We start from the raw sequence: 19,065 nt of genomic DNA, 5'->3' as shown, positions 1-19,065 counted from the left end.
TGCGCAAACCGCGGGTCACTCCTTCCACTTCACATTTCCGCTCTGCTGTGCCAGCGAAATGAAAACCAAGACCAGAAGCCCGACATGTTTATCAGAATTTTCTTTATTTTTATGACTGAAATCAGATACATCAAAAACACACACTGTTGTTCTTAAGCCGTACCTTGCCTTGTTTAACAAATCTCACAGAGAAAACATCACACATTTCTACGACTACACAGAGGTATAAAGTACAATGTGGGTAAATATACTTTAGAATTTTTCTCTCTTTTTGTTTATTTTAGTAGTTATTGTATTGTTATCCCAAAAATAAAAACATCTCCCTATCTCAAAAGCAACATAAAAGACGAGGCATAGACAGCCCCGTCATATATATCTTATCACAATAACACTCAACAGACAATAGAATTTCTTTATCTTGTCTTTTCATGATTACTTTTTCTTTATTATACATAACTAGCGTAATGCCCTAAAATAAAGCAGAATCTCTCTGTCGAACACTGAATTATCGCTTTACACATATGTATATATTTATAGAGAGAGATAGGTGTACATTACTGTAGAAGAAAATAGAACAATGCGTGTTCATAAGTACTCAGGAGGTTCATGGTTGAATCCTTTTGTTGAAACAAAACCGAGATGAAGAGTTCTTTTGATAACGTCGACATGTGTGGCATTGATACTGCAGCATCATTTTGACTAAAGCTTGGTTTTGTTCACTCGGTTTTGTTCCCTCCGAGACCAAAGCCGCAGAAAATGAACTTTAGTGGGGAAAGGTTAGGAGAGAAAAGTGTAAGTTGGGACGTCGGGCATACAAGTGTGTGTCACCTTTGATGGTTGCACTTTGCTTGGCAGTCAGCACTAAGGCAACAATTGAACAAAAAAAACCAAACAGAAAACAAAAAAATCTGTCTCACAGACAAGTATCAGGGAAACAAAACATTGCAATAAACACGCATACACACAACACACACACACACACACACACACGCGTAAATACACTGTTATTAGATACCAGATATGCTTTTTCCTGCAATAAACCGTATCTCATTAAAAATCAATCTACTCTTAATTTATTACCTGCTCTGGATGTGGGAGTTTATAGAGCTAACAGTGATTTTCGTTACTGAGCTGACTGTGCAGAAAACAATGTGATCAGAAGTATTGGTTTTGAAAGGGTGATAATTTCCCTATAACTACACAATCTCTGTATAGTTCCCTCCATTTCCAAACCATTTTTATCCAACTAATTCATGTATTTCAAAACATTTTACCACACCTGTTCACATCACATTTGTCTCCAAAGTGTAAACCACGACCGCAGTGCCTTCACATCCATTGGAACCCCTGGTAAAAAAATGTTTAAAAAGCCCTGAAATAAATAAATTTTTTTTAAAGTAGTATCATCTCAGACAAAATGGGAAAAAACAGCCTTTTATGGGTATAATTATTCAGAAGAGAAAATTAAATTCCTTCAATTCTTTTTATATATGTACAAAATTACCAGTACCACACTTATTTGAACCCTAACCTTTCCTTTGGTCATTTTATACTTAATTCCTTGGGAACATGGGAACTTTAAGTTAGGAAAACACTATTTCCTGTTTCCTTGGGCAAACAGGAAGGGACATGAGCAAATCATTGCTGCTTAAGGCCTCCAGCCAGCAGGGGTCCCCCAAGAGCCACTGCAATTCTCAGTTTGTTTCTCATCACTTGTTTTTGTTGTTTTTTGTAGTTTAATTCATCAAAGATTTGAGCCAATTTATAAAATGACAACAATGCTTCTAAAATACTAGTTCTACATAATAATAATAATAATAATAATAATAGTCATAGTAACATAAGCAAGAAAGCCACCACGTCTAAATGTAAAGTGTAGTGCGGTGCAGCTGAAGAAATGTTTTTCATAGTTTCACACATCAATGCTGATGATTTAGTTTAATCATTTCTGCTTCTTTTTCTGAGCTTTTCCTCACTTTTCATCACCTCGCCACCATTTGCAAATAAATGTCAACAAGTAATTAGCAGGTTTCTGAAGGTGCTTTTAAATAAATCTTTAAATAAATCCACTTTTTTTTCTTGAACTCTGCTAAGTCTGTTTTGAAACACCATACACTATACCTGACTGGCAACAACAAATGAGCAAGTGAGAGAAATTATCCAGTTTCAACTCTTTGTTTACGGCTGTCACATTCTAAAACCCCTAATTCAAAGTGTTATTCAATAAATAAATAATATAAACTATAATTGGACTATTAAATGTAATTCTGCGAAGAGTCTCAGCCCTGCCTTTCGGGTGTAAACGCAAAGAAAACTTGCCATTGATGAAAGGAAAATTAATGTCACTCTTCTTATTTAAAGAAGTACAGTTACGCCAATAATTAGCCATAATCGTTCTACATTCAACTTAAAGGTTTGTTCCTGATAGGAAAGAAAACAGAAAAGTTTCCTTAAAAAGATCATACATTACAAAAGGAGTACGACTTTCGAAAAATATGAATTATCTGTCTTTGTTTATGTGTCAATTGTCAAAAATTATTCGTACCCTCCTTAATAATCAGCGAACTTTGAATGGCATTGCTGGACTCACCCCTCTTGTAATTGCTGATGACATTTTTGCATATTTCTGCTGATATTATGACAGTTAATCTCTGACGATGAGCTCCACGGCTTGAGGTCGGACAGATTCTCTGCCATCACCCTAATTTTAACATCCTTCTCAGATTCACTGTCAGATTCCAGTTTGGACTTGGCCGTGTCTACCGTCAGAGTAACAATTAAAAGGTTTAAAATAGGAACAAAAGGTTAATCCCAACTCCATTTTACCACCATGCACAGCAACCATGACAGTAAGGGAGGCAGAAAAACCAGTACTCCACGGTTGCCAATATGCAACAAACACAAGTGCATCTTGGAGTTAGTGACTTATTTTAAGGCTTTTTAAAGCATCTTGACCAGGGGCGCTAATACGTGCTAACATATTCTAGAGATAAATCCAAACATGGAGAGAGCTTCAAGCAACACAATAAAGTCAGAAAAAGTAATTGGTACAAACTGTTCCTCTCATTGGTGTCATAGTTTCTACGTTTGCTAGAAAATCTCTATAGATCTCTACATATTTTCTACAAAAGGTAGAGAATATGGTTCTCTCACAATATTAATTCTTTGAGACAATATGTTACAGATCTTAACCCACGTGTCTGAGTTACCATGTCAACTTTCAGCCGTTGTGTCAAACATCGGTCTAAAACAGCCCATCAGAACTGCGTGAACTCCGATTATTAGAGACCCGTAGCCAGGGTCGGTTTGAGGCAGTGGTTTTCAGTGACAGAAAACAACAAAAATATTCATTCAAATTAGAATTTTTCTCTCCTTTTTTTGTTTGGGCAACAACATCTCAAGCCCAAAGCACATCTAAACCTCGACGTCTCAGTAGTCTTGGCGCTGGTAGCCTCCGGAGCCATCGAAGGGCCCGTCGCTGTTGGTTTGGCCACCTCCGCCGCCCGGGCTCTCCAAGTCGTCCCCTCCAAAGGACGTGTAGGGTGCTCCGGCCGCATCCTGGCTGGGGTCGGTGTATTCGTGGGAGAAGAGGGCGGAGTCGGCCCCCAGCTTGTATCTCTGGAAGGCGAGGAACGATTGGCCCACCTTTGGGGAAAACGGACGACGGAGATAGATGGAAGGTGGAAGAGCAAGCAAGGGTGCAAGGGGCGCGATCAAACGGCGAGGAGACAAGAGTTCGAAGCAGTGGTGTTAAGTGAAGCATTTGGAAGAGAAGAGAAAAAGAGCAGGAAGAAAACACTGATTAGTTTGCCGGAAACCTTGGGAAGCCATTTAGTCAGTCAAAGCAGGTGACATCTGGTTGAGCTCGTCATTAGCTGCGTTTCCTTTGCGAAGGTACGGAAAAGTTTGTCCATATTCAGCTGATGTCAAATTAACACAATTTTGCAATTGTGGTGCATTTGCTAATTAACATAATTAAAATCACATGGGAATAAGTTTGTTCACATGATAAGTTGTTGAAAAACGTGCCATGCCATCATCCTCCCACTTCCTGTCGTCTTCTTCACATTTTTCGCCTGTAGTTACAGCCGGTTTGTTGAACATGTGACTCTGTTGATGTGTTTCACAATTGTGCGAAACACATCAATCTTGGTACGGCTGAACCCCCCACCCCCTGCCTCATCCTAGCATGATAAAAAAATCTCAAGTTTTTTCAAAATTGTGAGTGAATTTATTTTCATAATTCTGATTTGCACAATTTTGAGGGCAATGGAAACGCAGCTAGGGAGACACGAAACCTCAATTCTACTTCGGTCTACTATCTTGATGCAATCGAGAAGTGTGTCTGTGTGTTGCTAAGGCAAAACAATCCATATACATCTAATACATATCCAATGAAAGTGTTGTTGCCTTTTAAATCAAACTAGACAGCCTCTAAAAAACTGCTAGCAACACAGCATCCATATGAATCTCCATGAAAGAGTAAAACAAACTGCATACAAGACTTCCTAAGTCGCTAGTATTAATAATGTTTGATCTGCAAAACCCGGTGACCCACCTTAAATAAACTGAATTAATTTGTTGCAAGTACTTAAATTAAGTTCATCCAACTAAATATTATGTTTATCCAGTTGGCATGTTAAATAAGCATAAATAAGGTAAGTTTGACAAACTTAATTCAGCAGAGAACGTTGTTATCTTTTTTCAGTGCACATACTTAGATGTATTTTAGAAGAAATACATACATAATTTTGAAATTTTACATTAAATAAAGTCTCAAAGCTGACACACATTAACATTCTACCCCACCTTTCACTAGAGTTACACCTGCAAACCTTTAAGAATATTTAATTAGCTATTTAATTATGCACTACTAAAAATTCCAACAAGGTACACTAAAGTTATTGGATATAATAACATGTTGACACATCAGGTTCTGGAAGTATGAATACCTCCGTCAGGTGGTGCAGGTAAAGAAAGATGAGCATGGCACTTCAATATCTCTAAACTCTGGAAAAGATAGCTTTATTTAAAAAAAGAAATGCTAAAAAATAGAGATCCATAGATTTGCCTGAGGGGAGCGAAACACACCAAAGCCTCCTTGATCAATAAATCATGTCCTGTTGCTCATTCAACCCTGAAGTACCTCATCTGAAAGCTGAAGGTAATCCACCGACTTCCTAAATCGCTTAACGCTTCCGTCGAAAACCGGAGAGACGGAGCCGAATATTTTTTATTTTGTCTTTGATTAAAAGACAAAATGTTACTGTGCATTAATAACGTCAAGAAACGAACAGCCTTTGTTACTTTGGACCACTAGCTTAACAGTCACACATGCAGGTTTATCAGTTGCTAGAATTGTTATTAAAACGAGCCCGAGTCAGGATTCAGATTTTCACACATTCACTTCCTCTAAACACGTTCAGCCACTAAAACATGACAGGGGTGTGTGTGAGCAGCTGCAGAGGGTTCAGGTAGCAGGCATGGGAGACAGAGCAGAGTCAGACAAAAGGTTGATGTGGCTGAGGGGGGAACAGCTTGGTGTACTCCTCTTCAAACGACACGTTCTTTAGTTTCTCCATAGAGAAGAGAGTCTGAGCGCCCTGTTGGAGAGACAGCCGCACTCTGGTGAGGTCATTAATGTTCACATTTACGACGGACGTCTGGGCGACACGCATCAAAACAAGAAGAAGCTAATGGCTAACTACAACTTGGCAAGGATGTGTAAAATGTTTTCAAATAAATTATTGTATTGTTGCAGTATCTTAATTTCACGCTGGGGAAAAAAAGGAGAAAAATCCAACTTTTATTTTGAGATTATTTCAAATTAAATATGTTAGGAAATAATAATTGTTTTCAACAAGACTGCCAGTTTCAAAATGATTGGTAACTTTGACAATCACCATGAAACAAATGTAACTGAAGACTGTCTTAAATAATAATAATAAAAAAGCAATTTATTCTATAAGATGGGAAAGACAAGAGAAGGCACCTGTAAGTGTAGCCTGAAATATCTCACCATTTTTGCTAATTAAGTTTTACAGAAAGTATTTTCTGCTTTTTTTTATGGTTTAGTTACATGAATTAAATCTCTCACTTAGAAAATGAATGTCATCTATTCACACGTCCCTACTGGAAGCAGGCTTTCACAGTGTGTCAAAACTTATTCACAGGTTTGTTTTTCCTAATGGAAATACATTGTATGAAGAAGGTCGGTGCCCTCATGTCTTCTTCAGAGGTTTTTGTGTTGTTTTCTTTTGATGCAGCGCCTCCACAGGTGAAGGGGGGAACAGGTTTTTCAATTGCTTTGGATTGCTTGACACAATGTTGCAATCAAACTGAGTCTACCTGACTGTCAGGTGTAAAAACACCCTTGAATTGATGTAGTTGATTCAGGCCGATTAAATACTCTTAAATTAAACGTAGGATTTTGCTAAGCTTTCCCGTGTAACATCACGCTTCCACCAGTGTGTCTGGTCTTCAGGTGCTCTGTGGCTGCTCATGCCTCAGTGTCCTATAATCTGTGGACTAATGAGAGCAAAATGAAGCTCTTACCCAGGTGAAGATTGAGAAAAAGGAGAAGGTGATGGCCGCCCGAGCAGCGTCGCCTCCCTCTCTCAGGGGGTTGTCCTCTTGCTTGCTCACCTGCCACTGATTGGCCAAAAAGCAGAAACCCACAAACCACATGAACGACCAAAACGCTGTAAGGACGAGAAAACAGAAACAAAGAAAGGAGTTCAGACCCTGAACAAAGTGTCAACAGGATCTTTCCAATTATCATTAACTCGTTTGGTTGATGCACCATTATGGAGAGCCATTTGCTATAAACAAGACAAATTCATTTTGATTCTCTTGATGTACAAATCTCTGAGACTGAATCCCGGGGTTTCTGCTGGTCTCACCAATTCACATTGAAGATTTTTTCAAGGCCATTACGAATTAAATTTAAGAGCTGTATCACATCAGAAAAAAAACTTCATATTTTATATAACAAAAAGCTTTTGGCAGTTCTACAAACTGGCGATGAATTTACACTTAATGATAGAGGCAAAAAAGCTAGCTAGTTACCAGCTAGTTACCAGCTAGTTACCAGCTAGTTACCAGCTAGTTAGCGGTAACCTCAAACTCCTCAAGTCTCAGAGGTTGTCTGCGTGCGACTCAAAGGTTTGTTTGACAGAAATATCCCGCAAGAAAAAAACCCCATAAAACTACGCAAAATAAACAAGACAAAATATAAGACCGGTGATCAAGACTACTTGCATTTTCTTTTTATGAATTTAAACATTTTAAGGTCTTAATTTTGGATAAGTATGATTTAAGACTGTTTAAGAAGTTTTTAAGAATTGTGGACACCGTGGAATCAATCTGTCAAACAAAACGTTTAACCAAGGGTTGAGCAAAGCTTATGATACTCGAGTCAAGATCGCCAAGCTCAAGAAATTCAGAAACATCTGATCAGACTTCCAGCAGTTCTTTGGTTTTACTAATTTGCCAACTTTCATGGAAACATATGGTGACAAAGAGAAAGAGAGTGTGTGTGAATGTGTGTGTGTGTGTGTGTGTGTGTGTGCACACAGGAAAAAAAAAAAGCAAAAGGCAGTATTGTCTGTGACAGGAAGTACCTCATTAAAAAGCCTCTGTGCTTGACAATCTTGTCAGGTTGGGGGCAGAAGCAGTGCAGCAGGGAGGCAGACTGTCTGACACAGTGAAGCTCATCGCAGAGACTTGTTAGCACCAGAGGAGAAGCTGTCTGCTTAACAACCGCTTTCATTCCCCTCCTCTGTGATCACACTTTAAAAACAAACGCTGCGCCAAAGACGCTCGCCGCTGTGAAATAACGCGTTACTACGGCGATCAGCAAGAAATGCACAGAAGGAAAACAGTTCTTTTTAATCGAAACAAAAATGCAAACACGAAGGTAATCAAAAGAAGAGGTCTGATTCGAGCTCTGACTTTTTTTTGCATAAGTTTAGCAGTAAGTGACAAACAGAGCTAAGAAATAAAATGTAAAAAAAAGAGGATTAAAAAAATGTTTTAGTTTAGTACATTTCTATTTATGTAAATAGAGTGCCTTCATCTTTTTTTCACAGTTTGTTACAATCAACTTTAATAAGTTTGATCATTTTTCCCAATAGAACGATGAAAAGTGTTGCATGATTGAGGAAATTTTGATTTAGTTTTTATGTTTGTATGAAAATAGTAAAAGGTAAAATGTATTTTACTTTTGACTGTAATAGAGCTGTGAAATATGTGAAAAACAGCATTAAACAAAACATTTTTTAATTTAGCAAATTTATGTAAATTTCTGTTTATGTAAATAGGATTTTTTTCACATTTTTTCACATTACAACTGTATTGAATTTTATGATTTTTCCCAATAGACCGAAAGCAAGTGTTGCATAACTGAGAAGCAGAAGAGAAATTAGATTTGTTTTTGTTATTTTTGTATTAAAATACTAAGTAATAAAATGTATTAATATTTATGAAACTTCTAACATATTTCCTTATTATTCTTTGGATGCACCTATTGAGGCATCTTTTAAGCTTTGACACAGACTCTAAATTGAATTTCGGTCTGGACTTTGAGTCGGCCATTAAAAAAAAAAAAAGAATATACTTTGATCTAAGTTGTTTTATTTAATTTCTGGCTGTATGTTTTGGGTTTTCTGTAAAGCAATGCCCTGTATTTAGCGCCATCCATTTTCCTGTTAAGTCTGGGATAGCAACATGACAAAATGGAGGCTAAAGCTCATCTGTTGGGAAGAAGAAGAAGTGTGTCTTTACCTGAAATCCCGATGTCAGCCAGCACGGCCTTCTTCCGGTCTTTAACGCTGCTGATCTGAGGGAAGTAGACGTCCAGGGCCAGGAAGGCGACGCAGCAGAGAAAGGCCATGGAGCCCATGAACACGCCGTAGTTACAGGCGTTCTGGTTGCGGTTGAAGATGCAGTACTCCTCCACTTCGTTGGGCCGGTTGATGTAGCCCTCGTTGGCGATGCAGCCGAAGATCACGATGGAGAAGAGCTGAAGAATAAGAGACAAGAAAAGCTATCAGGGAAACGTAGAGATAAAAACCAGGAGACGTACAGAGAGGAAAAAAATGAGCTATGAGCAGGAAGTCAGGTGTCAGAATTAAAAACACTTAAAAAACTGGACCTAAAATAATAAGGACTAGTACTTTGTGCACTGTTTTTAATCATAAAACATAAAAAAAGTCGTATTATATTTTAAAAAAATCAATTTTTAGACAATACCTACAATGGATTTCTGCAACAAAATAAAAGGAATTGGGAAAAAAATTTTTTTTTTTTAGTTCATTCTTGATTTATCATTAGGTTCCAAACTATTTGCTGCTTTCGTCTCCATCATCAAACAACAAGTAATTTAAAACAGTATATTCATCTTCTTTTTGAGACAGATTGTTTTTTCAAAGTCTTGGAAATAAAAATAAAACTGTGTTTTCATTTCTTCATTCTTCATTTTCGAGAGCTGGAATTTATAAAATCTATAAAGGTTTGACTTTAAAAAGTAAAGTTTTCATCGTATTTTACTCAGGGAAAATGAATAAAAGGGAGTTGTTCCTCTCCACTGTCACCTCATGCTTGCTCAAGAGTTCATCACAGGTTATATTTAACAACTAACAAACCAAGACAGACTAAATCGGTTGCTTCCCATAAATAGACATTATTTGAACAAGTGAACAACTTAATATGACGGCATTTTATTGTAGCTACTTATAATTAGATTAAAACCCGGATCAAACTGTATTGAAATGAACCACATGAAGAGAACAGTCATACATTTTGGACATAACTGGATTGTGTAATGGGAAAATATTGTCTTTTATTAATTTTGTAGGAAAATTTGACTCATTCATTCTCCTGCCACCAGTTTTACCACAGATAGAAAGTGATGCGTTTCCTTATTTTCAGAGCTGAAAGTAGTTATTTTCAGCGAGTTCTACGATTTACACACATTTTAAATGCGAGAAAAAACATAAAGCTAGATAAACAAAGCACTCCTGCTATTGTCTGTAATGCTGCCAGTGCATTTCCAATGATAAATAGCATCCCACTGTGTCTGCTGCATCAATTTGCCTGCAGTATGAGGCTAAGTGCATTGGAGGAAAAAAAAAAAAAAAAAGCAACAGACTTATTTTCTGATGATTTTTCCCCCTCTTTGCTCCTGAAAAGTAAATAAAACGACAATGTTTCTTCCATAACTCTTCCTGCATCTCCTTTTCTCGCCTCTCTCTCTCCTTTTTTTTTTCCCCATTTCCCAAAAGGACAGATGATACAACAGGCTACAAAATGGAGTCAATACCAAGAGCAGGTTACTAAGATACCATCTAATCCCCCCTCTCTGCTCACTTCCACAGCGCAGCGTCGCAGAAACGCCCTTGTCAATATGACACCACACATACAAACAAACAGGATCCCACAACCCAGCTTTATTTTTTTATTTCATTTTATTTATTTATTTATTTATTTTTTAGCAGTCAGACTCATACTCCTGTTGATAAAAGCAGATCAGACAAACTCCATCCAGCTGTCAAATCCTCCTGGGAACTCGATGCGTCCGCGTGAAAGAGAATGTTTGTGGACTTTCCTGAGATGAGCGATGGACTCGTGAATGCGACCGGGAGTGTGAAGCAGAGACAGAAGGTTGGAAGTGAACCTTGAGGTTGGTGAGTGGCTCCATTTATTCAGCTGGTGTGTCGGTGTATGAGTGGAGAATGACAGCGAAACAAAAGGAGAAAAAAAAATCACACAAGACACTCATTTCAGCACAGACACCGAGAGCTCATCCTCTCATAAGCTCCATCAAAACCAAGCTGAGCACAGGGTTTGGAGTTTTGAACGGGTCCACAGGCAAACAGTTCATTATTAATTCATTCTGAGGCACGAGTGGCTTTTATTCTGGTATTAGATGGGACTTGGGCAGGGAGAGAGAGAGAGAGACAGGATCCAAAAAGCATTTCTAGAGAAAAACATCAAAGTGACTTCTAGATGTGGTGACATCACTGTAGCGCATGATGATGTTTCACATCTACTCAGTGTTTGAGGACGAACTGCAACGTGAAATGTGTCAACATCTCTAAGGTGAAACACTAAAGATGCACTGATGTGAAAATTTGGGCTGATATCGGTATCCGATATACTGTTATAGCCAACAACCAAATTTATATATCATATGTATATATTCCTCTACACTTTTGACATCATGTAAAAACAGCTACATTGTCAACTCTATACTGTGTATAGAGTTGAGCTGAGTCAAAGCACACAATACAGTTGAAACCAGAAGTTTACATACCACACATGTGCCTATCTCCAGCTATTGTTCCAGGTGAGAGGCAGGGTACACCCTGGACAGGTTGCCAGTCTGTCACAGAGACAAACAACCATGCAGACACACACTCACATGTAGGGGCAATTTGGAAAGGCCAATTAACCTGACCTCATGTTTTTGGACTGTGGGAGGAAACCAGAGTACCCAGAGAAAACCCACACATGCACAGGGAGAACATGCAAACTCCAAGCAGAAAGACCAGGGTTGGGAATTGAACCCAGAACCTTCTTGCTGCAAGGCAACAGCTCTACCAACTGCACCACTGTGCAGCCCATTTGGAAAATGCTTTCTTGTGTATTCCAGGTTGACTGAAGAAAGACGGAATATATTTCCAATAATTTCAATACAATCGGGGACTGGAAGAGTTAGTCAGTGAGTACGTTTCCCTCCGTATCTTCATCGCTCTCGCTGAAACTCCCTCACCCCGCCCTGCTCTCGCTGTTTGGAGGATGAAACTGACACCTGAATCTACATAATGTCTTCTTCATTAGGGACGGAGAGGATGAAGAGATTGCGGAAAGAATGCAGGGATTGTGGAGGCAGGAGGGATATGGAGGTGGTGCTATTTTTAGCACGCCTGCATCATGGCTCCGTCCTTCCCTCCCTCCCCCACTTCGTTTTCTCCCATCGCCCCTTGTTACTGGCCTCGCCTCTGCCCACAAGCATTCTTGAGAAGAATGAGTGCGCTTCGTCACACAGATCCATGCAGCTAAATCGCACGCGTCCACTGCTTCACACAGACACAGACAGAAAACACAAAGTCACAAGCACTAATATGTTTCCCTCCTCCTCCCACACTATTCAGGACGTCGCATGATGTCAGAGGGATTGGAGAAAACTCAAAAAACAAACAAACCAAAAAATAGTCAATTTACAAAAACAATTTGAAGATTTCAACCTCAAACATTGCTAACTGTGCCACTTATACACAAGCTTGTTTGCTTGCTAGCTAGGACATATTTTTTGAGATATTTTGGATATATTTGGACAAATATATCCACAGTATAAAGCGAATTAATATAATTAACTCACTAAACATCATTATGTTGATAAGAAACTTAAGATTTGACAAAGAAGTAAAGTGGATTGGACTTCATAAAAGCAGGAACTGTTTGTTCATGCTAATGCAAAGGCTATCTACTTTAGGTAGCGGAGGCTAATGCTTTTAAGTAAAAATTACTACTCTAAAACACTTGAGCAATGTTTCGGAAAGAAATTATTTGAAAACAATATATTTTTTAACAGAAACTTCACTTTTATTTCAATGTGGAATCAAGGAAGAATTTAGAGGCTTTAGAATTTTCAAAATGGTGACATGCTAGTTAGCGTAGCCTCTCCAACTCCAAGAAAATCTAACAAAAACGATCTGTTTTTGTTAGATTTTACAGTATGGGATGTAACAGGGGCTATGGAGGAGGGGGCAGCAGTTCAAACAGTAAAGATGCACACAGTGGTTTTGATTGAAGACAGAGGCTGGACCGCAGATGCAATAAGCCAAGACTGGCCTAAAGTTGACCTGTATAAAGCAATTAAACCACATCTTTTTCCTGCTAATGTTCATCCGCTGGACAACAAGATAGACTACATACAGCTGGAAACAAACATGGAGTTTATCTACATTTTTCCTGGTGGAGTTACTGTAGGAATGATCATGTGTGCAACCTCTCTTCAGAGAACGAAAGTTACAATAAAACAGTTGGTTTGGATAGCTGATTTTGTTCAAAGTGAGACGGGATCGTCTCTGCAGGAATCACAACAAATGTGGCATCTGAACCGGAAGCAACCATCAAAACTTTATTTGTCCATTCCTTTCTCCTTTCGTCCTGTCTTCTTAACCCATAGCAACAACATTTAACAAGAAAATGCAGTTTTGTTGTACTCATACATATGCAAAATAGGAAAGAGTGTTGTTTAAAACTTGGAGATTTTACAGTTGTCTTTTATATGAAAAACCTGACAACGCGGCTGATTGGGATCACATGAGTGGATAAACTAAAGCACTCGGTGCCCTTTTCATTTTCTGCTCCCCTCATTTCCCTCATCTAAATGAACTGATTCAGGTTTTGGTCACAAGGACTGATATGAAAACGGTGCACAAAATGATTAATTAGACACAAAGGATATTTTTGATATATTATCTCTTTGCTGTTTTAGTTCACACGGTGACAATGGCTACATTTTTGTATTCTAAATAAAAGTTAAAAAATTAGTCAAAAGAAGCGTCAACAATCGAGAAACTGACATTTTGGTTGAGTTCAAGTCACATTTTACATGATCACCCCACAACAACATTTGACAAATGATGACTGTAGATTGTTTTCAACTTTTAAAAAAAATTGAACACGCTCAAATATATGTTTTGTGGTTTTTGAGTAGGATGCTAAAGAAGTTAGTTCAGTTCTCTTATCGAGGACAGTCAGACCTGGAGGGCAACTAGTGTAGTGACACACTTTAGTTTTTCGGCTAGTCCCTTGAGTAATTCCTCCAGCAGATAAGCTCATCACCAGGGACTCCCTGCTCTCTACATTCCTTCAATTTCCTAATTCTTACTTTCTCTACCTGCTCCATTAACACATCCATAAGACCCACAAATATTCTTATCAGATAACGATTGTTTTATTTATGGTCTAGTTTGTAGGTACTAGACCATGGGCTATATTGCCAGAAGTCTTGAATCACTGAATTCATGTGTTCAGTTTACTTCCATGGCCATAGGGGTGTAAAGTGAAGCATTTAGTGATTAGGACTGCTTCAGCTGAAATTTGTGAAGGACTGAGCTGATCTCAGAAGCTCATTAAACTTGTACGATAAGTCAAGAACTGATAGGCAAAGTAAATTCACAGACCAGGGTCAGCAGATGATGAAGAACAAAGTGCAAATAGATCAAAAGCTGTCTGCGCACACCAGACTTAAAGCAGGCTTCAGATTAAGTCAAGAACAGTGCCTTGAGATCTTAATGAAATGGGTTTCCATGAGTGGGTGCTTGCATCCAAGTCTTACATCACCAAGAGCAATGGTACACATCATCGAGTTGCCACTGGAATGCAGAGATGCGTTCCCTGGATCATGCCTCTGTCTGGCAATCCAATGGATGAGTTTGGGCTTAGCAGTTGTCTGGCCTGGTTGATTTTCATGTCCCTTCAGTGCTCTGTCTGGGATTTTTCCCATTGAGCTTGTTTAAAATGGTTGAATTTGAACTGGGCCAATCAGTGAACAGACAAAGTTGTGAATGACAACATTTATTTTCCATGCTGTCTTAGAATTGTAGTCTGTCTATATAGGGTTATGATTTGGCAATGGCAGTGAACAAAGCCATTTAGTCTGTATCGGCCATTCTTTTAAAATATTAGGTGATTAAAATTGGAACAATAGGAATAGGTAAGACATATTATTCTGGTAGGCAATAAAAGAGTAGTGGCCATAGTCCCCATGGAGTTGCTTACAGCGCACGCAATATCCAGTAAGCTTCATCGAACTGCTGCATCACGGCCAAACGATAGCGACAGGGTAAAATTAGATCTGATCATTTAAAACTTCAATAGAGTCCATGCCTCCTGCAAGAAGTTGTTTCTCAGTAGCTGATGCTCTTGACTCTCTGTGCAAAGGAAAGTGACTGGTTTTTACCAGGTTAGCTGTTTCTCAGGACTTGGGCTTGTCCCTTAAGTCGATTGAAACAAACCCCCCATGATTCAGGCATACAAGGATACAAATTGGACAATTCCTTGCCCCTAACTTTGTAGAAACAGTTTCAGGTTGGCCCCTTCCTGTTCCAACTTGAGTGTTCATCAGTCACACATTTATGTTTGAGTTTGGTCAGGAGGAACTTGACTGGCCTGTACCGAGTCCTGTCCTCAACCTGACAGAACACCTTTGGCATGAATTAGTGTGGAGATGACGATCCAGGCCTTGTTGCCCAACAGCAATGTCTCACCTTACAAATGCTGACCTGAATGAATGTTCAGAGCTTTCCTTTTTGAAAGCTGAAGGTTTTCTAGTGGCCTGTATTTGACAGTAGCTTGACAGGAAGAAGGGCAGAGAGAAAGAAGTGGGAACACATGCAGTAAATGGCCCTAGATAAAGAATCAAATCAGCTGAGCTACCACTGCGCCATGTGTTACCCATGAATGGTTAGGTCTTCCCATAAACACACTCTGAACCTTGTAGATGTAATGAAAGGGCACAAGGGCAGAGGATTTACTGAGGTATAATGTCAAGATTTTCACTTCTACTTTTAACTGGTTTGCTGTTCAGCAGGGGTGTAAAAAAAAAACACAACTAAAAATCATCTGACACCTTCACTTTCTTCACTTGGTTAATGACAGTTAGGTATGGCTCTGAGTGTGTGACTGTGTTTTTGTGTATTTGGAAAGTGGATCCCGCCCTGATCTGTAGACAGATCACAAGGCTTTAGGAGGTGAAGAAAAAGCATGCGGGCTTCTGATCTTGTGACCACTGGAGGGTCACATACAAATTCCTCTTAAAGGAGGCTGACTGCTGCGACTGTGCGTCCATGCATGTGTGGACATGCTTGTGAAACTGTGCGCATGCATGGCTCAGTGCATGCATGCAACTTTCCTTTTCTACTGTTCCTTGGTTTTGACTACATTTCTGTGTAAGATTTTTTTTATTTACAGATTAACTTGTTTCTAAGTATAAAAGTCAAACAGGCCAGTCTGTCATGAGTGATTTAAGTTAATGCTGCAATATATTGAGGAGCTTTTTTTTCACACAGTCAAGACAATTTACAAAACCAGAGGCCAATCTAATTATGGGACCGTGACAAAAACAGCTTACCACAAGATATGGTCAATAATATGGCTTCTTATTTCAATGATTTATCAAAATACAAGTCTACCAATTCAATAAATTAATTCCTAATGGTTATATACATACAGCTCTGGAAAAACTAAAGAAACCACTGAAAATGATCAGTTTCTCTGATTTTACTTTTTATAGGTGTATGTTTGAGTAAAATGAACATTGTTCTTTTATTCTATGAACTACTGACATCATGTCTATGAAAGTCCAAGCAAACATTTGGTATTTATTTGCAGAAAATGAGAAATGGTCAAACTAATGAAACAGATGCATCAAATAATGCAAAGAAAACAACTTTGTATTCATTTAGAAACAACATGCTAATGTTGTAACTCAGGAAGTGCTCAGAAATCAATATTTGGTGGAATAACCAGGAGGTTTTCAATGGGGTTCAGTGCACTGGGCTCTTCATTTGTTTCAGAGCTGTAGGTACGAAATGATTTGTTAACATGTGCAAGTAAACTGGTGAAACTGTCCCAAAACTGATATTATGTAATATTTGTTTGAATATTTTCTACTTTAAGAAAGTTTCAATTATTGTGCAATATTTTCTTAACCCTATTCTTGTCGTGTTTCAGGGAAAAAACAAAGACTCAGAAGATAAAAAAAATACACTTTTTTCCATTCACCAGCAAAACCAAAAGTTTCACAAAATTTTTTTAAGATTTTTGTTTTCATGGCACTAAATACAAAAAATACTGAGAAATTACAGCAGTAGCTAGTTGGCTACTGATTTACATTCCCTGTATGTGTGTTTGTGCAGCTTCTACATTATTGGATGCTGCAGAGCGTTGTCCTGGGCTGGGGATACCTGCTGTCGCCATGGCAGCAGCAGCTTGCGTAATGAGAGCGGCAGAGACAGGAGGCCATGTCAAAATATAATTCAAGGAGAGCCGCCGCAGTATCAAGGGGACACAATGAGACAGACACACACATAATGACAAGTCCAGGACCCACCAGCTCACATGACCTCACATCCACTGCATTGAGTCACTTTTCACACCACGCATTGTGTCACACTGAAAGCCTTACTTTTATTTTAACTTCACTTAATGTAAGCGAAAGCAAAACCTCTTTCTGGTCAGAAAAAAAAAATCTGCATTTCGGACTGCAGGGTTGATTTAACACATCTTTTTTTTTTTTTTTTTAGAAAGTCAGAGTGGTTAATCCTAGGCGTTTTGTGAAAGCAGTAATTGTTTTCTGGTAGATGTGTTTAAAGCCGAATATGAAGGGCATATCTGGACAGATGGCGAGGAACTTGTGCTTCCCTTCTTGTTCAACTTTGAATCTTGGAATCTCTTTGAAATCAAGGCTAGTTTTTCATACAAACACAATGTATGCCAGTCTTTAAGTGTTGTGTAATCCATCAGTTACTTCACTAATGCACTTACAACTCTTAAGTGCATGTTAATCAATCTACATTTGATAATAAGCATCCTATTCTTTGTTGTGCTTAATCTTTACTGAGCAAATGTTACATGGTAATTACTCAAGAGAGATAATACAGTATTATCTGTGGAACAACTCCTTCTTTTTCTCCTTTTAGCTACTTGATTTTACTATTGTATGTTGCCTTTGGAGCACAAACTTATCAAAAATCAGCCTAAACAAGCCTGTGGTGTTGGGCAACCTAATGCAGAACATTATCAAATTTAAATGCACCATTTCAGCGCTTCTTAACAAAGATGTCAAAGATCGTTTGTGATCAACAACACCAAATAATGTGGCCATGTTTATGTAATCTGAAGAACACAGAGAGGTAGAAAAATAAACATTATTTATTCCGCTAATGTCTAAAAACAAAATAAGAAACGCAGTTAAAATCACATGTGAATATGTTTCTTCAAATCACTAAAGAACATGCCATGCCGTAGTCCTCTGACTACTTCCTGTTGTTTTCTTTTGTTGTGGTTTGCGCCAGTAGCAACATCTGGTTATTGAAAAAGTGTTTCCTTTACAGTTTTGCTAAATAAACCAACTTATTCATGCTAGCACCAACACTTTTTATCGAAAAACTGGAGTTTTTTTCCAACATTGCTGTGTTTCCGTTAAGTGAATCTATTTTTAAAATGTCAAATCGAGCAACTAATTGATCAATAGAAACGCAGCTTGTGAGGGTTCATTTTCAGAAAATACTACACCAAGGTACACATCAATATAAATGCCACAACGCTTGCTTGGTTCACGTGAACTCAGGCAAACTTTCAAAACCGTGAAAGGAATCAGTATTTCACAGTTTTTGAATGTCTCTGGATGTATGTGATCATTTCTGGTTCGATCTCTAAATAAGTTAGGCTGATTAAACCTGAGTTAGACATTTCTACACTCAGACATTAAGATTAACAAAAACCTTTTTTTCCTGTTTGTGGAAACACAAAAAGGGAGATTTAAAAGTGTGGGTTTTTTTCAACCTGGGTGAGAATATTTTATGCTAATTCCATTCTTTACATTGCATTTTATTTTTGGTTTTTTAGTCTCATGAGCTGGATGTGTCTTTACAAGTCAAACTATAATTATCACATGCTAAATGAGATTCAGATTTATTGCTTTGTTGTCAGGTGCAAACGGATCTATGGCAAGATAAGCTTGTCCAACAGGCACTGACAAACTGAAAACAGTAAGTGTAATTGCATATGTGTCTATTGGGTAAAGGATGCATTTAGGTTCACCACAAAAGTTGGTAATAACTGGCTCTGATCCATATCACTCACAGACGTTTAGGGTGTTATTGACATCGACCCGCTACATTCCTAAATGTTCAGTGACTCCAGATTCACACCAAACTGATTGTTGCTGTGTTATTCATGACTAACAGCTGAAATTATGTGGATGCCTGACTAATAACAGCAGATCCAAGTGGGTATGTATTCACAGTACGACCAAACAACTGAAAGGAC

The 19,065-nt window shown here is 38.3% G+C and overlaps 1 protein-coding gene across 2 annotated transcripts in view; it reads right to left on the bottom strand.

Moving 5' to 3' along the window:
- Positions 1-85: 85 nt before the first annotated feature.
- syngr1b (synaptogyrin 1b) overlaps positions 86-19,065 on the bottom strand; it is a 24,258-nt gene continuing 5,278 nt past the window's right edge. The window contains exons 2-4 of one of the 2 annotated variants that reach the window (XM_007577971.2): positions 8,785-9,022; positions 6,556-6,701; positions 86-3,645 (exon numbers count right to left, since the gene is read on the bottom strand). In XM_007577971.2, coding sequence (XP_007578033.1) covers positions 3,430-3,645; positions 6,556-6,701; positions 8,785-9,022 — 600 coding nt within the window. In that variant the 3' untranslated portion in view covers positions 86-3,429. The other variant, XM_007577973.2, reaches the window with a different exon arrangement.

The sequence above is a fragment of the Poecilia formosa genome, unplaced genomic scaffold (assembly GCF_000485575.1).
Source record: "Poecilia formosa unplaced genomic scaffold, Poecilia_formosa-5.1.2 Scaffold462, whole genome shotgun sequence".
Taxonomy (NCBI): Eukaryota; Metazoa; Chordata; class Actinopteri; order Cyprinodontiformes; family Poeciliidae; genus Poecilia; species Poecilia formosa.
Note: the sequence above shows the minus strand (reverse complement) of the source record. Positions and strands in the feature narration are given on the sequence as shown.